The sequence below is a fragment of the Buteo buteo genome, chromosome 16 (genome assembly GCF_964188355.1).
Source record: "Buteo buteo chromosome 16, bButBut1.hap1.1, whole genome shotgun sequence".
In the NCBI taxonomy this organism is placed as follows: domain Eukaryota; kingdom Metazoa; phylum Chordata; class Aves; order Accipitriformes; family Accipitridae; genus Buteo; species Buteo buteo.
In genome coordinates this window covers 15569964-15590507 of record NC_134186.1, presented here as the reverse complement: position 1 = coordinate 15590507, position 20544 = coordinate 15569964, and the positions used below count along the sequence as shown (strand labels likewise).

The 20544-nt window shown below is 38.6% G+C and overlaps 1 protein-coding gene across 1 annotated transcript in view; it reads right to left on the bottom strand.

Moving 5' to 3' along the window:
* The window catches only part of USH1C (USH1 protein network component harmonin), a 52447-nt gene extending 34153 nt beyond the window's left edge, over nucleotides 1–18294 (bottom strand). Inside the window, exons 1-8 of the mRNA XM_075048667.1 lie at nucleotides 18259–18294; nucleotides 14300–14367; nucleotides 12178–12321; nucleotides 11531–11669; nucleotides 2846–2954; nucleotides 2732–2756; nucleotides 1947–2004; nucleotides 1079–1182 (exon numbers count right to left, since the gene is read on the bottom strand). Coding sequence (XP_074904768.1) covers nucleotides 1079–1182; nucleotides 1947–2004; nucleotides 2732–2756; nucleotides 2846–2954; nucleotides 11531–11669; nucleotides 12178–12321; nucleotides 14300–14367; nucleotides 18259–18294 — 683 coding nt within the window. The remainder of the gene's footprint in view (nucleotides 1–1078; nucleotides 1183–1946; nucleotides 2005–2731; nucleotides 2757–2845; nucleotides 2955–11530; nucleotides 11670–12177; nucleotides 12322–14299; nucleotides 14368–18258) is intronic.
* Nucleotides 18295–20544: the final 2250 nt, after the last annotated feature.

Genomic DNA, 20544 nt, shown 5'->3' with positions numbered 1-20544 from the left:
GGTTTATCATCTCACTTTTCTATCCCTTGCAGCACAAAACTATGACTTAAAAAAAAGCTAAAATAAAAATATTCAAGCTCCTGGATTTTTCCTTAGATGTTGAAAATAACAGTATACTGACCTACTGTCTAAGGGACTGGGACACTAATGACAATCAAAAGCAAGCATCGAACACAATGAAGAATTACCAATTGCTTCCACATTTACTCACTGAACTGCGGTATACTGTATATATAATACAATGGTATTTTTCAGGATTACTTATTAGAAGCAGTAGGATGTTTCAACCAGGGGTCAACATCTAGCCTGGAAACTTTAAGCTGCAGTCTAAGCTGGGCCCAAACACAGAAATTATTTTTGTAGATAATATATCCAGCAGGTGATGTTGAACCACCCCTCCAGGTCTGTAAATAATTTTTAAAACTTTAGATCTTCCAAATAATATGAAAGAAAAGTTATGGTTTTGAAAATATTCTGTGCAGTTCAATCTTGATAACTTCAACTGTATATTCCTAAATATATAAGAAATCCTACAATATCCTTTCTACCTCAAAACTTCCATAACTAGCTTTTCAGCTAGGACAGGAGTCTGCACAGCATCTGTTCATATTTCTAAAAATCTTGCAAGTTCAACATTACTTTTAGGAACTGGATATATCTCTGTGATGGCTTCTCAGTTTTGAAAAGGGCCACAGAAAGCAGTCTAAGTTCAGGGAGTGAACCTGACACTGGACAGTGCTGAAACTTGCTATATCACAGAGCAGCATTTAAAAGTATTTTAAAATGGAAAAGCATTTAGAAGATCCAATTCCACAACAGCTTGTATTATGTCACTTTCAGCCTGCTCTTATTTTAAAACCAAAAAAAATCTTTTAAAGTCAGAACTTGTCACACAGGTATTTATGATTTGTCTAATAATACACAATGTGTGCCATAGATATCCTCCTGTTCCAGTTTGCTTTCCTGAACCAGAGTGGATCTCCATTTTCCTGATATCGTATCAGTGAACGATGGAAATAACTGCCTTGGATGTCTCACTTAACAAACCAGTGACATTAAGTAAGAAACATGTACCCACCTGCAACCCATGCCTTTTGTACCAATCAAGCTAATGAAGACTTTTTTCTCTTTATTGTCTCTCCCTCCAGAAGAAGCAAGCCCAGCAACACTGCCCTTTCCTTCCTGTAGGGGGATTGAAAAATGCTGCAGATGATAGAGTTCAACACAGAGTAACAAGACTACTACAAAACTTCATAAAGCCAGGATCAAACCCTGCCAACATCAAGATAAGATTCCTCTGAGGTCCTGCTGGAGATGAATGTGAAGTACAGTCATTTCAGCAAAGCTGCATGGCTGAGGTGAAAGACTGAACTTATCTTTCTATTTAGAGAAGATTGTTTAAATAGTCAAACTGTCTTCAGAAAAGGGTGAAGGAAAATTAGAGGAAAGTGATATGGCAAAATAATCACTTAGATGTTCCGTGACAAAAGAGCTGGAAAAATACATGAAAGTACTCGCTATTTAACGAAGTCTTTCTTCCTGAAAGCAAAAGAACTGTAATTGTGGTCTCTCTTTCCACTGCTGCAACCCATAGAAGCCACTTGCATTCATACCTGTCATTCCTTCACTAATATAGCTAAGATAGGCCAAATAATCTGTTAAAGACTTATACAATAGAACTATAGGCTGGTAAGGTAATAAGCTCAAGCAAAATAAAGTACCAATTAATGAGTAAAAGATATTTCATTTGTATCCTGCCCTTTCCTTACCTAACGATTTTAGAATCATTTCATATCACAGAAGATGTTTCTCCGAGAACACTTGTAACAAGATATTGCATCACAGAAATACATACAATAACTTCTGTGATAAGGTCAGAGGAGAAAGTGTTTCAGAACCATTACAGATTTCCCAGAAGATATCTTCATAAAATATTGATCTCTTACCCCAGAGTCTGACACAAACTGGTCCACATATTGCCATTTAAGGGGTTCATCTGCTGAACTGGAAAGAAAAAATAATTTAAAATAATGAGGACAAAAATAATTGTGAATGTATTCAAGAAGCTGCTTTGGAATGTGGCATCCTATTTTGCATCCACAAGTTCCTTTGGATACCATTCACAACAACTGGTTTATTTTCCAGCAATTTAGATGGAACATCAAACAAGTATACAATTACTTAGGCTAGTAAAGCTCGTCAAACATAAAATTGAGAAAACGTCCTCAAGTGAAACAATTTCGGGAAACTCTAAGAAAGACTGTGAAAATAATCATAACAACTTGAACAGTTTATGTAAATGTCTAAGCAGAGAGACACCTCCCATCATTAACACTTCTCAAACATTGCACTTAAAGTTTCAACTTTTCAACAAAAATTGAAAGAGGACAATAATTTGAAATTTTTCTAAGCTCTGAAGCAATCCTCAAATGTCATGTACATAGAGAAGCAGTGGAGCTCTCGGTTAAGGTAGGTGCATTGATAATGAAATTTCCAGGTAATATCCACAAATAATGAGGAAATAGAAATTGGTTCATTTAAGTAGGCAACTGGCATAAGAAATCAGATTCATCAAACAAGACATCTCCCTGTTTATCACAAATGACATGACATTTTAATCAGCTGCGGAGATGCCCATTCACACATTTTCAAATATAAACACAGAGGTTCTTTGGATATTGGCTATGTGAAAATTAATAATCTAATTTGTTTTCAAATTAAATACCATTACCTTTTGACAGGTATCATGCCAATATCTGAAAAAGAAAAATACTCTGTTAAGTAACACTTTCTACAGATCACCAGCAATCTTTAGTGATGCAGGTGATTTTTTTATGTTACTTACGTCTTACTTTTATGGACACTATTTTCTTTGTGCGAATGAGGTTTATGACTTCTTCATGTGTGCATGATGAAATGGAATATCCATTGATACGAACTATCTCATCTCCAACCTCAAAAATGAAAGGGAGAAGAAAAAATAAATCATGAATTAACGTTAAAAGGTTTTTAATCGATGATGCAATCTGGCAATCATTTTGATGCAATGGTTTGATAACGTCCTAAATACTTTTTGAATTTCATGTAATGTCCAGATCAGATTTACCTGTAATTGTTTGAACTTAACATTTAACACCAAAAGGGCAGATTAATGGCCAAATAACAATTTTATAAATAATATCTAGTCTCTACACATCAGACTTGTACTCCACATATTACCTTAAACACACGTGTCTTTATTTCAATTCAAATAATGTTGGAGTGATTTTCTTCCTCTACGCTTCAGCAATTTAAGTTTGCTTCTACCATATGTTCTCCAAGATACCTTAACTATTTTGATGAATAGGAAACTAAACTTCATCTTATTACCTTGTCTGATTATGAGTTATTTTAATGGCACTTACTTCCATTAAAGGTGCAATTACTCTAATTAATTACAATAGTCATACACTAGCATAATGAATGCTTGTTCTGGGGTGCAGTAGCTTAAGCCTTCTTGGATCATCTACATTAGTTACAAAATTGTGTGCTATTCACGTGTGACACATTTTCAAGTGTTTCACAGCAGCAACCCATCATATACTATGGTTGAGAAGATGGTATCACCACCCTACTGTGGCCCCTAGACTGTGGCATTCCCTCTTTTGTATTACATGAAAAAAGTGAGAAAACTTGAGACAGGACAGAAACACAGAAGGAAGCTCCCACCAGATAGAAGGCAAGTCAATCACTTATTCCCAAGCTTACTCAGGCCTCCATGCGTATGCAATATATATATATACATATTTGGGCCCCAGGGGTGACAGGAAGCATAGTCAGCTACAGAACAGACCAAGAACATGCACTCTGAATAGCAGAGACAAAACCAGTGTTATCCCTGAGGCAAATTTAGATGAAGATAACTTGACTGAAGGGAGCAGTAATTTGTGCTCTGTCCTCCACCCTAGAGGACTGGCTCTGGATTTCTGTACAGATACAGGCCCTCTTTGATTATCTTCCAAATCTATGTGCCTTTTGTCTCACAAATTGGGTATACAATGGACTGTATACTAGAGGTTTTTCCACAGAGGTTTCATCTGTTGCGCAGGAAAAGATGTAGGGGTTTTACTAATGGAAAAAAACAAACAGAGAAAAAAAAATACTAGATAACTAAGTGTATACTAGTGTAAAAGATAAACTTCATTGCCAGTGTGTACCACCTGCCTCAAAACAGTTCAATATTGTTCTGAACAAATCACAGAACATATCACAAAACTCTCATGAAGGAATGAGAGCAGAAATACAAAACAACTGAACTATCCTCCAGTATCTTTATATTCATATACTGCACCAAAAAGAAGTAACATATCTGGAAGCAAAAGACTGTAAAAACAAATCTACGTGCTGAATTCAGTTGATCTCCAAGACTCTGTCTGATCCAAAACCAGGCCAGCCTTAAACAGAAATTACATATGCCCTCATATATAAATTAAGTATAAAGACCATTCTCTAGCACTGAAGACAATTCCTCCAAAGTAGGGTGGCTCTATGTAACCTGCTCTCTAGGAATCACCCCGGCACATGCTATCACCTGAACTGTGTAGGAATTGATCAACAATGCTTGCTGGCATAGACCAAAGGCCATACTGAGGACCACACTAACGTTCAGCAGCAATCAAATGGCAGCACCCCAAGAATATTACCCACCAGTGTTCAATTTTCTAGTGCAGAACAGACAGGGTGCCATAAGCTTTCAGCTGCTTCTATAAAATTTCAAATCTTATTTATCAGAATACACAAAAGAACTAATAGAACTAATGTTTATTTGGTGATAAAATGACCGTACATCACCGGAAAGCTTTTATTTCAAAAGGCTTCCCTTCCTTTAATATAAATCCAAATTTGTTTTGATATTACAAATAGACTAGAAATTTCCAAGTTTCTATGAACTCTGCCTAATGATCCCCCTAGCTATGTAGATTGAGAAGGAATCAGTGATGGAAACATTGCCCACTTCAAGGTTGTACCTTATTAGCTGTTCAAGATAACACTGAAAAATGCAAGGCCCTGGCTAGAGCATCATAAGTAAAGACTTTTACCTAACGTGAACCACATGACATGGTTGTGTGAAAACTAGTGCATAACTCTTCCATTAGGCAATTCAAATCAATCCTCCACACAGTAGGATACACAAATGATTACCAGGAAATGGCTCTAACAACAAACCATCAACAATACCCTCCTACAGCTCTGTACTTTGATCTCCACAAGAACACCTTGACTTTACTGCTCTCCAGTAGCATTTCTTATGAACTGCTGTGAATATTTATTATGTAAAATGTATCAAAATGTCACCCTGATAGTTGACAGGACTTTTCTGATTAACATCAACAGCCTAGGATTTTGTTCTTAATCACCGACACTTTGCATGCCCCCTCGCAAATATGTCCACTTCCACAGCAGCATTGTCCCTAGTTAATGATTGCCTAACATGTTCCACTTAAAGACTCAAGTTTCAAGCTGTCAAATTTCAGTTTAGGCTTAAATTTTCCATGCTGGTATCTGCACCTAAAGCAACTAGTTCTAAACAACAAAATTTGGGTGAAATGCACTGTCACACTCATTAAAAAAAAATAAAATATCTACAATTAACTTTGTTGAGAGGCTCTGTGCTTTCACTTTAGGTTTGGAAAAGGTCCTTATACAACAAATTAAGAGCACAATTTTTACAATCTTAGTGCACATCTTTGTTGACTAAAAAGTTTAGGGGAAGAGGCAGGTTCATCATAACACATTTGGTGAAAGTTAGTTAATAGGAAGACTCTGGCTATACTAGTTCTGATCTGGGGGGAACTTCCCTTTCATCCACTTGCATTGGGACTGCCCGTGCACCAGCCCCCGGTGCCAAGATCAGTTGTGAACAAGACTTTCAACTGCTGCTGCAAAAGATCAGAAGAATTATTTCTTCCAGAATGCAGGAGGCACAGGAGACTCACCAGGAACAGGAAGGGATAAAAAGCATCATTCAGCCCTAACCACCAAGGTGGTGCAGGAAAAAAAAAAAAAAAAAAAAAAAAAGCCATTGTGCAAAACCCACTATCTGCTTACAGAATTCAAGACTTTGTTGTAATTTCACAACAGTATTACAATAAACATTGTAATCTTTAATGCATTTGTTCAGACTGTGCAAGCGATTGACACCTTAGATAACTCTGTGACCCAATTTTATTTTTTTTAATATAACAGTATTTTTTTTTCTTTTGAGCCAGATACTTCTACTCTCCCCCATAGAAAATTTCCAACTTTACTGTCACTGGAAGGACAGAAGGTAACACCTCCAGTCTTTGTCAGACTGAGCGAGTGATCCACTAAGGCCATACAGACTAAATCATACAGTATATCCACTGTTCTCTCCATCACACAAGTTTGATGTGCCTGAAAAAAAGTGAAGAATTCAGTCTAGCTCACTGAGGACTAGCTTCCTTGTACCTTGCTGACAGTTTTAGGGAAAAAATGGGCACAGCTGGAGACTCCTCATCTAGCACTGCACAGCTCAGCACCAAAAGCCTAAATTTGCATCACCACATTTATGTGAGAGGAGGAAGGGGAACTGCAAGTAGGAATTCCTCAGTATGGCCTATGTCTTAAAGACTGTCACATTAACACACACTGTGACCCTTGGGTGACAGGGCAGTAGGCATGCCATCACCTTCTGCCTTTTTTCATATGTAATAAGTATTATTGAATCTTCCTACTGTGACCTGTTCAGCTAAAAAAAAACCCACAAAACCAAAAAAACAACAAAACAAGAAACCACCCGCTTATCGTCTTCACTTCTTTCACAAACCTCCCTACTTCTTCTGGGAAGCGCCATATATACCCTGCAATAGCACACAAAACATTAACAACACGTCCACTGTACCAGCATAGCTCATATAGTGCTGTTTCCTCTCCACTTAACTTAGAGATTTTTATTTGATGACACAGCATCAGAAGACTACAAAAGCAAAGAAAATGCAATATGTGACTGTCCTGCAGGAGAGAATACACTTGCAGAGGCAGAACATGACTGTGGTCCCCAGTTCCTAACCAGTGGGACTGCTGCTCCACCTGCTGGACATCCAAAAATCTCACCCAGGGCAAAGGCCTGTCTGCAATTTGCAGCAGTCCTGATTTTCGTTTAAGCCAGTCAGATTTTTAACATGATCTTTAATAAGAGTGGAAATAGGTCAGTACTGAAGGCTTTTGAACATACAACCTGTGCTAAAAATGCAGAAAAAACAAGGAAAAGCACATCGTGTCTACAGTTTAGTGTTGCACCCCTGATAGCTCTTGCTATGAAAGAACAATCACTTCACCAACTTGTTCCAAATGTTCAAAACTACATCCATCCACTCACCCACCCATCCCACAGGCCTGGCAGCCATGCCATTGCACTCCTCTTTCCCCTGCTAAATTCTAAGCTAGCTCCCCACCCCAAACCCAAGAATTTGGTCTAGAGCTGTTCCATTGCCCTCAACGCTTCAGGAAATCCATTTTAAGTAGGACTGGAATTAGCACTGGCAATGTGACTGTACCGCCAAGAAGCAAAATGGCTCAGAGAAGTCAGATTTGTGTCACTGTGCATAAAGACTCAATATCCTCTACAAGGATAAAGACTCTCAGCCTATTTAGGATTCTGCTGGTTATTCTAAGGAATGGTAAGAAAAGTGAGTCGCCTCTGCTTTTCAAAGGAAGGTTGAGTTCCTCTACAGTAAAATGCTCAAAAAGGTTCCTCCATTCCCATCTCTGGCCTCTCTATGGATTATTTGCTTGCAAAAATACCAGAAGTTTGTGTATAACTATTCAGCCTCAAGTATGCGAAGTTGACCTCATTTGATCTACCTAGACTCTGCTGTTGATCTCTTTTTTTTTGGTGGTTGGGGTTTTTTGTTTGTTTTTAGTTTAGTTCAAGATCCCTCCTTTACTCACATCTTCCGCATCATGCAGGCTATAACAGACCCTGGGGCCTGGGTTTGCACAAACTCAGCTTTTTAAAGGGGTAACCTAACCTACTGTTATGAACTGCAATGCCATAACACACAGAAACAACCCAGTTTTAGGACTGCAAATGGCAGTGCCATTTGTGAGTGTCCATATAGCTTCTGTATCAGCAGAACTAGTGCTGTTCTGAGGATGTCATCATTCATTAAGCAAGTCACATCTGTTAGTATTATATCATCTCCCTAAGAGGCACACAATTACAAAATTACAAATCCAGCCAAGATCATATTTTATTTTTTCCTCCCATATGGGAATGAGCTTTTCCCTTACAGATATTCTTAATACTCCTCTTTGCTGAGTTTCAGAAATGAAACGAAAATACAGTCTGATACTCTTCACTCATTTGAATGACTTTTCTGTTACTAACTGACAATGTATGACTGAAGGTGCTTTAGAAATACCTGTCTAGGCTAAACTACAGGAGACATAGGCATGTAACAAACTGCTTTCTCTTTAGGACACTTGAACAGCTTTTCTTGCAAAAGAGTGTCCATACACTGAAGTAATTAATAGTTATTTTCATATATTTTGTTACTTTTGTACTGGTATCACTGTATATCAACCTTCTGAATCAGAAGCAGTAGAGATAAAAGTCTGCAGGATTGAGCAGAGTAGAACAGTAACAATTATTTTGTTATTATATATCACTGTTTCCCCTTTCCCTATCAAACAGGGAGATGATGGACTGTCAAAAGAAAAGCTGCAAACCTAACTTTTCCCCAAGTAAAATGCCTATTATTTGTAACTTTTAACATAAGAAATATAATATTTAGTGCTTCCAGGAAATTGAAGCATTTTTACATAACACCACCACTGTTTCAAATTTCTCATTTTGTATACTTCTTCCACGTTCATCACTCATACCAATCTCCAACTCTTTGTATTCAGCAGAATCCCCACAGACATAAGTATCAGAAAGTGGGGGATGGGAGGGGTGGGGAGGGTGGGAAGATGAAGTACATTTCTTCATGAAAGGACAAAACACTTGCCTTCTAGAGAAACTGTAGTTAAAAAAAGGTCAAACTACAAATGCCTCAGTAAGCCTTCAGAATTATTCAATTATTGTAGCGTAACTTGGAAACTACTTCAAGGAGAAATCATGCAAAATTAATTTGAATTCTTTAAAAAAGCAGTAGGATGTAAAACTGATGGTATAATAGAAGATCATTATACCTTTCTCAGACAGCATTTTTGGGATAGAAAATGTGTAGCGATTTAGTCAAATAAAGCAGGTGGGTGAAATTTCAGAAGCAGTTGGCTTTACTGTGAGACAGCAATTTAGAACAATGGACTGCCTGTCAGCTCTCGTTATTCAGTGGGGTTCAGAAAGTGCCTGGTGCCACCTATTATGAGGGCACTTTAGGCTGGGCTTTAACAGAACATATGAAAAAACTCAAGTCAGACAGTTACGTGAGCTGTGAAGCACCATCTATTCATATTAATACATACAATCTAACTTTATTAAAGTCATAGTCAGTCTCAAGCATATTTCCCCCTTATTGTCCCTACTTTGTCTGCCCAACTCCAACCACATTCTGAGTTGCAGTACAATTTGCACAAGCCAGTCCAAAGATCCTTTACAATCCCATTCTCTGTCACCAATATGTAGTACAATGGCCTCAGCTACAGAAAGCCAGTACGGCCTTTTTGCGTACTGAAAATTGACATCCTTACAGCAGCCCAACAACTGAGCATAACTCCTTATCTATCATGTCAATACATTAGTCTGAAACAAGCAGAGAAGCAGAGCTGCAACACAGCATTAAGATGAACATACTAGCATAACAGTTTAAGATAGTGGCTATTAAGTCCTTTATTGCTTAGCATCATTAATGCCTTCCAGTATTTTCCCGGAGATGTTTTCAAAAGCCATGTAAGTGACTGGTCTTTGTCTATTTCTCAGTTTTCTAGCAGTGGAGGAAGGATGCAGCTGGAATCTCTCTACTGAGCTGATCACAATCCAGGAACAACTCTCTTGTCTACACTTCCCATTCTCACTGTGCAACGTAGCACACAAGGTACACAAGCTTCTGTAGTGCAAACTCTAGGAAGGTGCATCGATGTCCTTCTCTGGAGTTACCCACTAGCAAATCCCATACTTAGAAGTAGGCTACCAACACATCCAGCACAGTGTGATGTCCTACGCCACCCTCTCAACTGTAACTAAATACAGAATTTGGGGGGGCATATTCCCCGAATTTGTGGTTTTGTTGTAAGAAGGAGCTTCTAACAGCATCCAGGGAGCCAGTCACATGCCTGTCCAGAGCAGGCTGCCAGAAGTTGGGACTAATTCAATGGTGAATCTGAATTAGTGAATGGGATGTATAGGTATGAATGCACAAACAAAAGGGCACATGCATGTGTGCAAACAGACAGGAATATTTAAATAAATTTTAGAAAGCTCTCAGCATGAATTATACAAACATGGAAACCTAACTTTGACTGCCTTGCTGACAGAGCTTTTTTCTTTTATTAATCTAAAAGAGTCATCGGGCTACACTGAAGCATATCTACAAAACACATTAGTTTAATTAAACAGTGTAATGAATCGTGCCAGTCTAATACATTTTGAACTAGAATTAAATATAATCCTTAAACATCAATACGTCCAGCAACTATTCAGTTGACAAATTGAAATTAACCAGGCATATCAGCCTTTCTACTCAAACACAGACCTTTAATACACCTTATCAGCTTCGAAAGCATAGAAAGATGCAGACATTTGCCATAGCAATGGCTCACTTCTCTCCTCACCAAGGTATATACAAGCAAAAAATGACACATTCAAAAAAACCAAACACCCAAAACTTCATTAATATGAATTGCATAAGTATCAATTTAGAAAAAATGTGTTTCTATACATAATTATTTTTGCCAGCCTTGTTACGGTTCACGTATCTAAAATTCAATCACTGAAAGTGCAATTCCATGCAGTACAAAGGATACTGGAAATGGTTAAAAATACGTTCTTTCTTTTATGCACTTCCATTGCATAAACCAAAACCCCCAGCATTTATACATGAAGTTCAAATAAACGTTTCATTACACAAATTATATCTGTGCAAGGTGGAATTATCATTTTTAGTATTTATACGCTCTGTTCTACATTTAATCAGAATTTGGCAACTTAAAACACTTTTCCACAGTCTAGTTAGAGATCTTTCTTTCCACCCGCTTACATTTAACTGTTGCTACTCATGAAGTATAAACACTCCAGAAAGCCCTTCTATCTTCAAAAGTTATCATATCCCAAATAAAAAAAAAAAAAAGTTTACATATCATGAAAATTGGTGAATAGGAAAATATAATTTTAATTACTTGATTCACCATTGGTATAATGGTATTTAATATGGCACTGACTTACATATTTTATGAATTTTATTACAAGTGACAAAGAGCTTAGCAATAGCTATTTCTAAATATTAAAGAACAATTCTTACTGGCTGCTTCCCTAACATTGTAGCAAAAGGCTTTCTGCAGACAGCAGCCATGAATATAATTTTATTACCTGAAGTCCAACATTGTCTGCCTGTCCTCCTTTAACTAACTGGGAGATGAAGAGGCCACAGCTAAATTCCACTCCACCTCTCACACTTATTCCAAGTCCTTCAGGATGCGAACGATCCAACCTCACCTCTTTCAGCTTCCTGCAAAAATAGAACATACTTGACTATTCAGCTGCATAACACTTCATGGCAATAATGTTTCATATGAAGGTTACACATTATTTTTCTCTTACAACATTTAGGCATGAAAAAACAGCAAGCTGACTGAAGTTGGGACAGATGTGTGTTAGCTAAAGCCATCAAGTATTTTTCACAAGAAAAGACATCTGCAACTATTGAAGCTGCCTGCTTCTAATGGGTTAGAGCTACAAGAATTTTTTTATTATTAAATGCAGGAAAAATGAGAAAAAGATTGTTTCACCTGGAAAGCATCGCTTTTGACTCCCTTACACTGCTTTTATTAGATTAAGCTACTTGGCAACCAATTTCAGGTAGCTCAAAACTGTTCTTCTAGCAAACATAGCAAAAGTAAAAAAATTATGCCCAGCTCTACACAGGTGACTGATATTTTACTTGAAGTTTGTCTGAAAACTCAGTCAGTATTTCCTGCTTGTATTTAACTTAGCTGCATTGTTCTGCATTCTCTTACCGTGATCTTTTGGGTGTAAGCTGATCATATTCCACCTGATGTTTTAATGGGATAAGTGGGCGGATAGCATCAAATAGAGGCAATCTGCTGGGTTCATTAATCACAAGTTTTAGGTCCCCCACAAGCACTGGGAGATTCATAGATCTATAAAAACACAGTGAGAAAACAAGCACAGGTAATCAACACACCAATGCAAAGCATCATTTAATAACTTGCTGTACATGTGGCTTCAATGTTTGCATGCCCCTTCAACCTACTAAAAAAGTTACTTATGCAGATACTGGTTTAACCAAAGCCAAATAGCCTCTGAGAAAGCAAGCCTTCCATAAGCGAAGAAGAATAACAACTACCTCCTTCAAAATAACTGAAATCTCCTAAATATTGCCTTTAAGGTCACACACATTACTTTTACAGATGACATCTTTAGTTTCAGAGTCCCAAAAAGATTTATAGAACTGTTTGGAAATAACTTTCTAGATCAGATATACCTGCCTACTATATTTTTGTTTCCTTACTAGCTAGCAATCCTTCTAAGTGAATCTAGGTTACAAGCTCCTTCCTCTTCTGAACTTCGGGGACTGACAAATTGTTTTCATCCAGGAACAAAAATCATGAAGCTCAGTAACTAGAGCAAAGATTTGTTTTAAATTTAAAATTTTTTTTCCAATCAAAATTGAAGGGCCATCAACCAATAAACAAAATCTACAGAAGTTAAACCACTGTGACCATCTGTCTTACGAGAGCTAGGCAAAGTAGCCTCCTTGATATTGTCAGCACTGAGATAGTTAGAGGTCTAGAAAGTGTACTTTGCTGCCCAGCTGCAAGAGTGGAAGAACAGCTCCCTAAGGTTCAGTGGAGCTATTCCTACACAACCTCCAGTTAAACTTCGGCTATATTATTTGCTGTTCCCTCTCTTAAAATTTACATTTCCTGGTATACAATATTTCTGAGGCATATGCATTGACAATATGGATCAGGAATGCATATTACATGGGATTAGAGGTGAAATGCGTTTAGAAATGCTATTCACAGTGAAGCAGACATTCAACGTTAATTCCAACAGCAATTGCACATATTTTTGCCCTGGAATACTTCATATTGTATTCCAAAAGAGTGATACATCATCAACATATATTCACAGAGATATTGGAAGTTTTGCTCAAGTCATTGCAATTTTGGAAATTGAAGAAAAGTCACTATATGCATTGGTAATTTTGTAACTGCAAGAAGATTTTAAATAATTAAGAGCTACTGAATCAACCAGCTTTCCAAACAACAGGCTTTATGAATGGATTAGCAGTTAGACAGACATGAGTGAAACTGAATCAGATATGCAGCTGAATACACCCATAACTATAGCTCAGTGCAAACATCAGATGGAAATGTCTACATTTCACTCAGCTGAGATGCTATTAATTAAAATATGAATGGAAACAATGTCTGTCAGAGCCACTTGTCTATGATGAGTGGAAAATACATTCTCATCTTCTGTGAAAAACAACGGATCAGACACTGATCTCATTTGTGATGATACAGGTCCTAAGCAATGATACAGGTCCTAAGCAATGGTGGTTTAAATCAGTTCAGTAAAAGGATTGGTAACAGGCCTAGCACCTTACCATTTTTTTCCCATTATGTCATAATAAGACAGAGTTGTTAACCATGCCAACAGATTCCCAGACTAAATTTTTTCAGCTTTCAGATAAAAAAGTTGCAAAGAATTTTTTATCTGAATAGTTAGCAAAAATCTTTGGAAAGCAAACTCAATGAAAGCCTCTGTTGCAAGTAAGCATTATTTGGAAATATTAATGAATTTGATTAATGCTCTCTTCCTGTTTCCTAAGAATAGTTTTATAATCCAAGTGCTTCCCCCCCCCAATACGAATCCACCAAATTCTTTTACAAAACTGCCAAAATTTCTGGGTGATTACAGATATGCTCCTTCTGTGTCTGCAAGCTACACTGTAAAAGGATAAGACTTCATTAAACAAAATAAAAACTATCACTTCAACTGCTTTTCTAGTAGCATGTAGAAAGACCACTTAAAATCTTAATTATTCACTCTTCACATTTAAAAGCATTAGTAAAATTCTACACAGACATATATAAAGCTAGATCTTACTGGTGGTACATCCGCAGCACATCATAAAGGTAATCCTTTTCCGCTTCATTGTCAATTAGTAGATTAACCTGAAAACCCAAGAATATTGTTCTAAATCTCTGACTAAATAGCCACAAATGTTGAACATACAAGTCATTCACAAATTCTTAAGCCATAGAGCAAAGATTTCAATAAGACTTTTTTTTTTTTTAAAGATAAACACATTTTTGCAGTAGAGTATTACCTCACAATGTGAAACTTATAACAAGACCTTCTAAAATTAGCATTACAACAATTGGGCAAGGTGGTAAATACTGATGTATTCTCTATGCTACGTTTCCCTCAGCAGTAATATTATTACAATAATATGATATTTGCCTTACCTGATAATCACTGTATTGTTGAATAAATGTTTTCAGAAACCTTTTTGGCCATTCATTAATATAGCACATGCTGTCACAGATAAAACCACCACAATGAGATAATTATAATCTATGTTCTGTCATCCAAACCACTGATTTCAGGATCTCACTTATAACATTATGCAAACTGCTACACTACTGTTTCTCTTTGCTCCAGCTCTTAACTGACAGAACTTGCTAGTTATTCTTTCCTCCCCCACTAATAGTACATTTACTTAAACCAGTGTCATATTACTATGCCTGCTCTTGGATAATTACAGTAAAATAAAGCACCCCCCCGCCCCTGCCCAAGAATTCTTATATGAGTTCAATTTATATTCAGTGACACCGAGACCCCTGCTGATCTTACTTGGAGTGAGAGGTCACATCACATTACTTTTACATTTGGACAAGCTTAATGTTTAGGAAAACAATTTACATCTGACCTAGAGGCTAATATTACTGTGACGTGAAGTCTGAGGACCAATTTGCATACTTAAAGAAAGGCCCTTTCTTTCTAGAATTGCAATGGTTTGTGTTATATTCTAAACTAAATACATGCTTCATATTCCCTTTGTCCCTTTTGGCTCTCTAAGCCAGCAAGACTCCACATACAGGCGGTTTTCTGTTACGCCTCCTCTGGAAAAAGACACTTTGAAAACACCTAAAGGCCAAAAAGCTACATGCAGGACAAGATTGCTTGACAGCAACACTACTGAGTAAACCAATTTATTCATAGTGAATTTCAAAACACAGAAGAAAAAGTCTGCCTTAAAAGGAAATAAAATGGTTGCAATCAAAATTGACTGGTTCACCAATACTGTACACAGACTCAAGGCAAGGTGATACATGTAAAACTGTCCAACATCCATTTTTCCCTTCCCCATCAGGAAAAATACAACATATAAGTCAGCTTTGGTTCTGGTATACAGAACTCAATCCCTAGTGCTAGCTAAGATACAGCAGGAGCAGTGTCTCATGAAGAACATTAAATAAGTGCATCAGCCCTACGCAGCAAAGAGCAAAACCATCATCATTTTTTCTCCTGATTGGGAGAACAGCCGGTAACAACATTACATTTTTCTCCTGATATGCTAGCTGATAGACACATCTCCCACTCCCTCTCAGGAACTGCAGGGCCATATCTAAATTCTGCCATTTCTTCTCACAAAACATTCAGTCCTCCTGTTTAATTCCTGCACCAGCAACTTGCTGGTACTCTCACAAAAACAAACACCCAAGTAACTTCTTATATATTCAGAATGCTACAGCTGGGTTAATCTTCCTGGGCCATCTCTCTAATTAGGTCATTCTTCTGCTGCTGCCTTCTATTCCATCAATTATCACTTCATTGTAGCCACTTGCATTTCTTACCATTTTCATAATTCATTAACTCCTTAGGACAGAGTCTTATTTTAGACATACACTTTACCTCAGCTTATCAACTAAGAGCTCACTCTAATTTCACAAATCCTAAAAGAACATGTCCCCACATGTTAAGAAAAAAAATATTAAAAAATCGGTGATAACATGATGTAATTTGAATCATAAAAGTATTTTAGTATCTCTCTGTTTCTCAGGACAATAACTGTGGAGGTATGGGATAGATGATTTCACAGCTTTTAAACCAAGAATATTAAAAAACCATCTGGACGTGGTCCTGGGCAACCTGCTTGAGGTGACCCTGCTTGAGCAGGGGAGTTGGGGCAGATGACCTCCAGAGGTTACTTCCAACCTCAAACTTTCTGTGATTATTTAAGGGTATCTTCATAGTAGCTGTGTACTTTACAATCCTAGAACACAAACAGAGAGTTGCTTATGCTCTGTTTCTCACTATATAAATTGCACTGTTTTTCATAAAAATTAATAAGGAGTCATCACAAAACCTGCACCTACATACAAAAGAAAAACAAAATCTGGCAACACATCTATATAAGCTTATTCAGCAGAATAGAAGTTGGGGGGGGAGCGCTTTTTGGTGTGGAAAATATTCAGATTACAGGAATGCACTATTGTAGCACTAGCCCAATCTGTCAGCTTTCAAAGAATAATATAAAGTTCTATTTAAACTACACAGCCTCTGAAAAACTGATGGAAATGGAAGAACTTGCCAATATATTTGCATTTATTATATATTTTGCATTGCTGCTTGGTTGATAGGGAGAACTGATTAAAATTACTAAGAAAAAAATAGTATGGAAGCAGCAAATAATTGAGGAAACTCAGATCCTGTGGCTGAGCATTTTCACTGTTTTGATACAGAAAAAGTATCCAAGACATTAAACTTGCCACAGAATCCACTAGAAGCAGGATGATACAAAATAAAGAAAAGACCTGTTCCAGTATCCTCTTACTCAGATGAATTTTCACTCAGATATGCATCTTACTTATTGCACCAACAAACACTGACAGTAAGTCTTACGTTATTGGGGTGGGACTAGAATGATTTATGAATTATAGCAGCAGTGAAAGGGAAAAGGTTTAAAGTTCAAGATGGTAACTATTTGCCTAGGAACCAGAGTCTTTATAGATATGTTGTACAATCCACCGCTGAGTTACCCAGTAATAGATAGCAAGGCAGAAATAACTTGCTAGATGGCTGTAGTCATCACTACAGAGTACCCAGGTCCTCAATGTTTTTGAACTTCAGTTTGCCATATAGGTGTTTTTTTGCAGCCCTTCTACTTCATTACAACAATTCTTTGATGGTTTTATTACCAGGTGATACTTCTACAAAACAGAACATTGCACTACTCAGAAGAAACTCCATTCCCCAGCTGACCAAAAAAACCCAACGAACCTCCCCCCCCCCCCCAAAAAAAAAAAAGGCACAAAACAGTACTGAAAACTTTAGTGTGAGAGAGTCTTAAATGGATATGGAAAAACATCTCTTAGATGTGTAAATCATTCCTTCCCCTCCTGTCCTTAAATAGGGCTTTTTGAGCTTACTTTGCTCATAGGATTTTGAGCTCTATTGAGCACTTATTTGACTGGGTAAATGTCAAAATGACGTGCCACGCAGACTGAGCCGCTCCATGTATCAAGTGCATTTGCACATGACTGCACATGCACAATTGCACTCTTGAATGTTAAGGCGGAGCCGAAGTCTTCCGAGCAGCGGCTTGCAGCGCGCAGGACCGCGAATGTGACCCGCCTGGGCCTGGACTTCAGCACCTGCACTTTTGCCATCCCTGAACTGGACTGGGTGCAACATTTTTTACATGACACTAAAATAAAGTTAATTGTAGCAAGCCCTGAAAAAGCTCACGCCCGGGGGAACGTTCTTCCTCTTCTGTCCCTGCCTTTTCAAGGGCTTTAAGTTTTACATTCGCCCTCTCGCAGTTGGCTGCCGCCCTCTCTTCCGCGCCATTGGGGCGGCAGCGCCAAGAGCCCCGCTCTTCCCCCCCTTCCCCGCCGCTCGCTCTGGCACACAGGCAGCCTTCAGGCGCGGACGGCGCCGGCAGCCGCGCCCCAGCCCGCCGCCTCGCCTCCCTCCGGGCCGCGGGGCAGCAGCTCTGCCCACAGCCCGTGGCGAAGCGACCCCGGGCGCCCGCGGGTCCCGCGGCCGCGCTCTCTTACCTTGTGCCGGAACTCTCGGGCGACCCGGCGCTCCATGGTGCGCGGGTGCTGCGCGGGTGCGGGGAGCGGCTGCGCCGGCGAGGCCGCGCCCCGGGGCGGTGGGAGGCGGGAGGCGCGCCCGCCGCCGAGAGCGCCCGCGGCCCCCGGCCCCCGCCGCCGCCGCCCTACCGTGCCGCGTAAGCGGTGCGAGCCGCCGGGCAGCGATAACCTCCCCGCGACCCCCGGCTTTGGTTGTTTCGGGCCAAAGCAAAAGAGAAAGAAAAAGTAAAAGAGAAGCCCCCCCCCCCCCCCCTCCCGCCGCGTGTCACCTGGACTTTTTCCTGGGCTGATTGTTACAACTGGTGCTTCTCGTACAGCACGGAGCTCACATCCAAACTGCTCTTTTGTATTTGTAGGTATGTATGTCACTAGCCCTGCTAGTTAAGAAAAGCACGAAGATGTGACATTTAAAGCATGCTAACACCTGGGTGGGGGGGGAGAACCATTTGCTGCAACACGTTGCTCTACTGCAAACAATCTCAATTTCTTGTTTTTAGGTAAGCAGGGTGAATCTGATGTATTGCTGTCTAGGTCTGATTTCCACCAGCCTTTCCCACTACAGAGTATCTATGAGTAACTGCCTAAGAATCAAGGTCAGAGTACCTGAAAAGGTATTTCAGACTAATCTCTTTTAGGTAATTTTGTCTCGGGCTGGTTCTTCTCCCACATTCCCTAATGTAATACACAACAACAAAGACTTCTGCAATCAAGGCTAAAAGCGAGTGGAGGAGACCTGCTAACTTACGTCCCTTAGTCTCCCTGAAGAATCAGCTTTACCCATATAATTCCAGAGAGAACGGGGTTTTCGTAAGCACAGGTAGCTTACCTACTCCTTCTAACAGAGTGGAAACTTGTATGGATCCATATAAAGGGATGATAAAAAAATTCCATAGTGCCAAATACAAACTGGAATCTGTTTTATTATCTCTGTGTGATAACCTTCGTAAGCTACACCAGCTCCTTTAGAAATTGCTCTTAACCCTTTCAGAAGATGGCTTCGCCGTATCGGAACATTTCAATGGTATGTATGCTACCCCTTTCTCCTATGAGGTGTCAGGAATAAAAGAGGAATACATTTTAAGCCTGTGTACAAACAAATACAAAAACTGTTTTCAGAAAACAATTTTCTCTTAGAAGTGTAACTACTAGTATGCAAATCATTTGTCTTCTTCCTAAGTTCCAGTACCACACGATATTGAAAGGCTATTCTATCCAAGCATCAGACACACAGCTATAGAATTTCTTCCCTGCATATGCAAAACAAAATTGTCTTATATTTGAAAAGAGAAGGGAGGAGGTACATGAAATTTAAAGGACACATAAAATACTATGTATGTTTCCTTTAATTTTACATATAGACTGCATCAGTCATTGATATCTATCAATCGCTTCTAGAAGACTACAGGAATAGATCTTTTACAAGCTGAAAGTTATGTACATTTGAAAGAAAGTAACTTTTTTTATTATCATGTATATAAATTTTCCAGGAGTCAGAAACTCCTCCATGTAGTAAAACATTGTGGAATTAACTTCATTTGGTGATATGAAAACTGCTCTGAATCATCAGGTACAGGACAGACCACAGAAAGGATAATGAACTTGGTGGGCTGTCAGTCTGCTCTGTTATGTGAATTCCTGTGCTCTACTGTGCACAAATACAAAGCAAACAAACCCACAAAGTTATCCCATGCTCCAAAACTGGAAGTTTGATAATCAGTAAATTTATGAGATGGTTCTGAAGTTTCCATTACTTCAAATATGTCATATTAAAAGACAGTACAATTACGACTGTTTGTTAGATTTAGATAATGAAATCTTTCATACCAAGAAATCAAATTGCATCTAAATTAGCTTTAAACAAGTTTCAGTTATTGTTTGCTACTGGTGGCATTAATGGAAAATGAATAAAGTGGGCAGCCCATTTAGTAGGCAAAGAAATACATTAAAATGTGTGTTGTGTAAACTGATTCCTGTTGCTTTTGATCTACTTTCTCTACTTCCATTAATGTAACCTGGATCAGAGCAAGCGCACCAAAGCCAAGTGCATAGTGCATTCAGAGTAGCTGGGCTCTGCTACAGGCTGAGGCTAGCATATAATTCTAAAAACCTGTTTGGGGTTATTGGGAAAAGGCTGTGCTGAAGTTAAAGAATATCTTTTCTGTCTCACTTTCTTTTCTCTCATACACATTCTCCATCCAACACTTACAGGAGAGAACAGAATTCTCAGTGAAAACATCACTAGTTTTC